Source organism: Cyprinus carpio, chromosome A9, assembly GCF_018340385.1.
Source record: "Cyprinus carpio isolate SPL01 chromosome A9, ASM1834038v1, whole genome shotgun sequence".
Classification (NCBI taxonomy): domain Eukaryota; kingdom Metazoa; phylum Chordata; class Actinopteri; order Cypriniformes; family Cyprinidae; genus Cyprinus; species Cyprinus carpio.
In genome coordinates, this window is record NC_056580.1 from 602,627 (window position 1) to 610,069 (window position 7,443).

At 37.4% G+C, this 7,443-nt stretch overlaps 1 protein-coding gene and 1 pseudogene across 1 annotated transcript; both read right to left on the bottom strand.

The window, feature by feature from the left end:
* Positions 1-600: 600 nt before the first annotated feature.
* On the bottom strand, positions 601-3,957 carry LOC122146056 (annotated as a pseudogene).
* Positions 3,958-4,649: 692 nt separating this feature from the next.
* LOC122146057 (collagen alpha-1(IV) chain-like) lies at positions 4,650-5,830 on the bottom strand. The gene is made up of 5 exons (XM_042763102.1): positions 5,595-5,830; positions 5,258-5,443; positions 4,989-5,124; positions 4,832-4,904; positions 4,650-4,696 (listed from the first exon to the last, which is right to left on the bottom strand). Exons 1-5 carry the CDS (start codon positions 5,761-5,763, stop codon positions 4,691-4,693), a joined length of 570 nt encoding a protein of 189 aa, XP_042619036.1. The 5' UTR covers positions 5,764-5,830; the 3' UTR covers positions 4,650-4,690.
* Between the last annotated feature and the right edge of the window lie 1,613 nt (positions 5,831-7,443).

Sequence of the window (7,443 nt, forward strand, 5' to 3'; positions counted from 1 at the left end):
ATCTGGATACCTCTTGAAGTTTGTCATGGAAGTGGTTGAAATCAAGTCAGGTGAGCTTGCTGATGAGTTCAAGTCAACAGAGTGATAAAAGAGGAGTCAGTCAAAAGATGTAAAGTGTGACTTAGGTGACTTACTAGTGCACTTTTAGTCTGATTATTTTTGATTAGAGCTATAAACAGATACAGAAGAGGACTATATGTCTATGTGTGAATGGAAATGAAGTTAAATTGCATCATGGGAAAACATTTCTGCACCAAAAGGAAGGTGGACCAGGCACAGCTGCAAGCACCTATGAACAAGCATAAAACTTCAAAACACAGATTCATGAATGGAAGTTTTCAGTCTAAAGGCCACATTCTGATTCACAAAAAAAAAAGAAGAAAAAAAAAAGTGCATAATATTACAGTTTATGTGCCACGGTGGTCTTCTGCAGTGGTTAACAGAAAGAAATCAGTGTAGAAAGGAAAGGCCCCTTGGTGCTTAAACTCTCATCTCATACGTTTTCATAAATAATTAAGTATAACAAAATCATTTACCTGAAGAGATTATGTGACAGAGTGTTAACTAAAATAGAGCACTATATTTACCAACAACGCTTGATCTTTGCTTTTCCTACATCATACAAAGAGGTGCTGACAAACTTACTGACAGTGAAGTGGCAAAACCATAATTATCCAATTCTATATGTTAGTGTTTGCTTGATTATACATTTTAGAGAGAAATAAACAAGATATCTGCATCTGATATTGTTGAGTGGCATGATAAAATAAAGCTAAAAAAAAGAAGACGAGAGGGCTGGACGGAATAGCATCCGATCCATGTGAGCTCTTGATGAATATGGTTACCTGCTTACTAATACATAATCTCAGTGCAAGTGTAAACAGGTGTCATTCATTAGACACAATGGAACAATGTTAGTTAAACAATCTGACACGCAAATGTGCCAGTAGATCTTGAGGTTCCATTGGTATAAATGACAAGACGTGTATTTTTCTGTGGGTTCTTGAAGTTTTTCCATGGCTTTTCATAGAAGTAGCACCATACGATTGTTGTTTGTTCGTAAAACTGGAATATAAAGAGCAGACGCAGTGCTGAGGCTGGTCTAGACCCTCTTCATGCACACTTGACACCTGCTGATGTGAGTTCGTAGATTCCCAGCTTTTAGCGTTGTAGGGACAGGTTTCCTGTAACCACAACACACACACACACACACATTTAACAAGAGAATGTGTGTGATTTATATTTATTTCTTAACGTCTTGAAATTCTGCCTGTTTTATCTTGAGCTCTGAGATTTTATCTCTTTTTAGTGGTGCCTAATTTTGCAGAAGAAAAGATGTGTCTTTATCCTGAAATACGTAATTTAAGAAATGTTTTGGTATATTGCAAAATTTTGTAAACAGTTATTTTGTGATATGTTACACTTCATCTCTGTACTCTGCACACTGTACATTATTAGTAAGTACTATTAATTAAATTTTAGTTAGTAATATTAATTAAAAAGATACACGTAACATAAGTAATTATTTTCTGGACCAATATTTTAATTGCATATTATTGTTTTTGTTATTGTTATTATTCTAATGTTTTTAAATTGGCCTGGTTATTGGTTACATTAAGTAGGATGAGTTATTAATGCTTCAATATGTAGTGAGACATAAAAACAATAAAAATGCTCCTAGAAATTATTGTGCCCTCTTGTGGTAAGAAAGAGGATTTAATGTGGCTTTGATGTACTCCATGAGTGTGGCATATATAGCTTAAATATTTCAAATAAACAAATCAGCTTTAGTACATGATATATTCTGTGTTAAACTGAAGAAACAATAATGCACCCATAAAAGCAGCTGATAAATACTCAAGAATATAAAGTGTGTGAAAGCTTACTTGAACATTCCGTTTTCCTCTATGGTGGCTAACCAGAAGCTGTAGGAGTTAGCATAGTAGTTGCAGGTGCCACGAACCGTGACACTCGATGAAGGGAGCCGAGCGGAACTCTTCCAGACAAGAACCCGGAGAGGCCAGAGCCTGACCGGAGCCCTCAGCACCAGCACTGGTGTGCTGTTACACAGAGAGACAGCGTAAGACCTCTACACGCTATTCACAAGTTCACATTCTCATATAATCCTCAGTGAAAATGATGAAAGCAGACATATTTGGCTTCCTGTTAGTGTTTAGTTGGTGATGTAGTAATGACCTCAGTGTACTGGTTGACAGGGTTGAACATCCTGTACTTTAGTTTGGAACCGATTTCACAGTTTTTAAAAATTAAAATGTAAAATAATACAGGATTTTTTTTAAATATGTAGATATATTTGGGGGGAAATCAAGAATGATTAGGGGGATGTTTTAGAAGAGTGCATCTACATAAGTAATAAATAAAAAACAAACCACTGAAATTAATAAAAATACTATTTATTTATTTATACTCTTTACAAGAACCAACTCAAATTTTCACCATTTTCATTATATATATATATATATATATATATATATATATTATATATATATATATTATATATATATATATATATATTAAATATAATTCTATAAATCATTATAATAATAAATATAATTATAATACTAATATATCTCATATATTGGGCATTTCTTTTGGGCATTTGCAAGCAAATAAAGATATGTGCTGCCGGTTTCTAAATGAAGTGCAGCACTGTGTTCATCTATACAGGTGCAGCTCATAATACAGTGTTTCAGTGGCTACATTCATAGTAAATTAACCAAGGTGCTCTGAAACACTGTATATCTGAAACCGGCAGCACATATATTTATCTAATTAAACAGCAGTCTTAGCGATTTAACTACTGATATTTTGTACAGCCCTAAAAACAAGCTTCTTTAGTCTCCTCACCATGACGAAAGAGTATCCGATCCAGAGAGAATCCCAACCATGAGGGCAAGGTGGGATCTGGATGGTCTGACTGTGCACAGCTATCACCATAGCAGAAGCCTCACAAACTACACATCTGTCAGAGAAAAACATGCATGCACATGAGAAGGACAAGGAATTCTTACTAACAGAAATATCAAATGATTCATATAAGATCACAAACCTGCTGATGAAGGGTTTGATGCTCTGACCGGTAACAGGGGCCATGTTCATAGGCATGGGCTCGGGAGACGTGAGCCAGTAGGAATAGTCATTACGAGAAGCGAAGTTACACACATTGTTGATGTTGCAGAAGAGGAAAGGCATTGGGCTGAACTTCCTTAGGCAGCTACCAGCTGTACCTATTGGGTAAAGAGAGCAGAACGTCAGGGATTGTGTGACTTTGATTAATATTTCAGAATAAAATACATGATCAGTGTGGCTGCTGTGCAAACCTAGGTCTTGTCCATGTGACCTCTCATTGCCCTGGACATAAAGCAGCGAAATATCCATCATAGATTGGCGTTGTTCCCTCTGGACATAGTGGAACATCAACAGTCTGACTGTGGCGGGTTACAAGGAAGCCGTGGTCCCATGGAGGAAGGGCCTGGAGGGCCGATGCGACCTGGGATACCACTAGGCCCTGGAGGGTCCAGGGTACCCTCTGGGGCCTACATAAAAGATATTTTTAGGAAATAAATAGGGATCAGCAAGCATAGCAATCTTATAAATGAAAGTCCTTTAAGTTCTGATGAATTTGCAGAACTTTTCTTCTGTCTCGGATCTCTTTATATTTGATGTATCTGTGCACCTACCAGAGGGTCCAGTTTGTCCAGGCTCTCCTTTGGCCCCAGGATGTCCATTATAGCCAGGTGTCCCATCATATCCTTTTATACCCTGAGTTCCCATCACACCTAGGAGTGTGGTTTTGCATTAAGACATGTCAACTGACTGTTTTCATAAACTTGTAAGTTCAGATATTTGAAACACTCAACCTGTTGTCCTTTCTCTCCGGGGATGCCTTGGATTCCCAACTAGACCTGAAGGACCCTGAGGTCCTGGAAGACCAGGATCCCCTTTATAAATGTATGGTGGCCCAGGGGGGTCCAGGGGGGCCTTCGCTTCCTTAAATTAAAATGTTAAAAGCAGAAATTTAATAAAATGTTTACAATGAAGTATAGAGCATTCATACCTTGAACTGCCCATTTATTATAATAAAGACATTTCACCGCACATCACATCAAGCTCAAATACGGATTTGAAGTAGCAGTGGACACACAAAATGTGATTGGATTATTTGTGTGTGTATAAATCTATTTTGTAATTTTGTTGCTGATGTGTAATTCTTCTTCTGTATATTCTAGAAAATGTATTTCACGATGAATTTACAGAACTACAGATTCAAAGTAAAATGCTGTGAAATATTTATATTTGTATTAAAAAGTATTTCACTATATTTTATTACAATAATGATTATTATTATTTTTTAAAGAGTGTACAACATTGACATTAAATGATGTCATATTTTACATTGTTATTTTATTTAATAATTATAATAAAATAATAGTTATTATTATATTTATTATGTACAATAATGTAAAAAATAAAGCAATACATACTACCAATATGATATTAGCTATATAAATTAAAATGTTTATTTGAATAAATGTGGATAGACACTAATAATATAATTTAATGGAAAGCTGAGTTCAATGGAAATGTTTTGTTCATACCTTTAAGACCTGGAGAATCCTCTGTCACCTCCTCCATCACCCTTAGAACCGTTTCACTCCTCTCTCACCCTTTATACCTGGAATGACACAGAGCCACTCATTCTTCCATCTCTATCGAACATTGCCTTTTATAAATATGAAGTATGATACTCAGAAACCCATAAAAATTCAATGCAACATTATGTCAAGTTAGAATTCATCTTGAATCTTACCAGGGAAACCAGGAACACCCTGTGGTCCCATCTCACCCTTTGGTCCATTATAACCAGGCAATCCAGGCTCACCCTACAGAGCACAGCTGTGTTAAATGATCTGCTATCATTTTTAAAGGCACTATTTTTATTTCATAAGACAAAGCCTTAAACTCACAGAAGCACCAGTTGAAACCTTTGTCTCCTTATACCCTTGAGAGCCTTGTGGGCCAGGGAAGCCCACATCTCCCTTTTCTCCTTTAGCTCCAGCACTGTGCCTGGTGTGCCAGGTGGGCCTGGATAACCACTCGCACCTGTGGTAAAATGTGATGTGGGTGTAAGATGATGCATTTTATAACCACAATGACACCATTAAATTGTTAGACTACTAATAATAGGAATATTCTGTGACAGAATGTCCTGAATAGTGAGGTGTTAAGGATTCACCTTTTTCTCCCGGCTGTCCCTGAGCTCCCCTGTCCCCTTTAGGTCCCTCCATGGATGCTCCTGGAAGTCCTCTCTCTCCAGGCCATCCTTGGTTCCCTTGGAATCCTGGCAGACCTTTCTCACCTTTGGTTCCAGGAACACCTGGACTCCCGGGAATGCCAGGAAGACCGGGGTTGCCTTTGTCACCTGTGTGGAGATGAGGAGAAGTATTCATTTAATTGAGTTACTTTTCACTATACTATCCTTAAATTTTACATTGAAAATGTATTCATTTTTAAGCAGACCTCCCAGTGCTCCATAAATGAAAACCTAATTATTGGGGATATGCAATTCTGACCTTTGCTGCCAGGTTCTCCGCTTGCTCCTGTCAATCCTATACCAGGTATACCTGAAGAATAGAAACAATTGTTTGTCTTTAGATCATTGGGTCTCACGAACAGTGCATATGCACAAATTTGTGCATGAAAACGGCATACAAATATTTTCACAAACAAATCATGATGCATCAGTTATGTACTTGTGTACTAAAATGCAATCAAAATGTATTAAAAGTGTATGAAGAACTGAAACCATACATATGCAAAAAAGACATATTCTGGCCATATAAACAAATAAAGCTCAAATTTTATACAAAGGTATTTCATCTTAAATATATATGAAAATAGGAAAATGCAGATACAACTGGCTAATGAGAGGTTCATTAACTGTAATCTAGGTCTGTACTGGTGTTTACACTAGATTTGAGGATAGTACACATGGCATTGATCGAGGATCTTGCTCCACTCGCTCTTAGGAAAGAGTGTGTCCTTAGAAACCATCATAGGGTTTTCTGTAATGAAAAGGTCCGTGCAAAAAAAGCCCTGTTTATGGATCTGGTTGGGCGTGTTTTATGCGAATTATTAACCTTTACAGTTTTGCATGTGGCAGAACGTTTTATCAAAAACGACTTATAAAAGAGGAACAAAAGTCAAGTGGTTCCCTGATTTAGAATACTCTGAATTCATTAATGATAAGAACTAATTCGTGTGTGCACGAAATTTTTTAATGAGATGTTCTGCTGTGCATATAAAGGCCCTGATATACTTCAAACGAAATCGAAGAACGAACTGATATGTCGTCATTTCGTACAAAATCAGGCCGAAACTAAGTTTGTTTTGAGTTTATTTTGGCAGTTCGAAACAGCTGACCAAACCAAACTTTCTGGGGGAGTTCGTTTTGGCTCCTAAACACCTTTGAGCTTCCATTGGTCCGTGGCGGTTAACAATCGGTGGGTGTGTTCTGTAACTCCACCTTCTTTGACGTGCAATTTTTTTTTTTCCAGGTTCGTTTCTCATTCAACGGAGGTCAGACAAGAGAACAATATCTCCGGCCTAGTCACTAGCAACATGAATACACTGGAGTGTCGAATAGCTGAGCTGGCACAAATAGAGGTCCGTATATCCGCACCTGTACGATCGCTCACGGACAGACTTTAAAGATTCAGAGAAAGCATTTAATTCCTAGAAAGAAATTGCAACGAAGCTTGGTGTCGATGACCCAGAGTTATGCAAAAAGCAGCGCAGAGAAACATCCGAGACAAGTTTTCCAAAGCCATGAAAAGAATGAAAGGAAAGAGTAAAGATATAAGGAAGCAAGTACTGTGTACTTGTGTTACATGTGTTTTAAATCAATGTTCCACCATACTGCTGCTGCTGCTGTTGTTCTTTTACGAACATACAATAATAAACCTTTGTTTTTATCAAAAGTAAATCATGACACCATATAAAATATAAAAAGGTGTAACAATTTTTTTCCACATCATGCTAAAGTTTTCAGACTATGACACATTCACACTTCCCTTAAAGGACTGATTGTGGGAATGGAATGGTTCTTTTGTATTGTAAACATGATTACTTTTGAATCCTCTGAACTGCTGGCTAATCATTATTCTTTGTGTCTATATATTCTGACCACTGGTGGCCCGTCTCACACCTACATAGATTGCCTACACTTCATCATGTCATTGTTGTTGTGTTTAGGGCATACGCATGAGCGTCACGACACGTTTACATTAATCTACACCCTGCCTCCAGGAGCGCGGGGGTGTCAGTGTTCAAAAACAGTCTACCGTCGCTCAGCCCTTTTGAACTTCTTTTTGTCCCCAAACGAAGAACGAAAACAAACTTCGTTTGAAGTATATTGGGGCC

Coding starts and splice junctions, on each gene's coding strand:
- LOC122146057 (XM_042763102.1), bottom strand. CDS start 5,763: ATGCATCATGATTTGTTTGTGAAAATATTTGTATGCCGTTTTCATGCA. Junction 5,444..5,594: donor CGGAGAACCTGGCAGCAAAG/GTCAGAATTGCA, acceptor ATCTCCACACAG/GTGACAAAGGCAACCCCGGT. Junction 5,125..5,257: donor GGGACAGCCGGGAGAAAAAG/GTGAATCCTTAA, acceptor ATTTTACCACAG/GTGCGAGTGGTTATCCAGGC.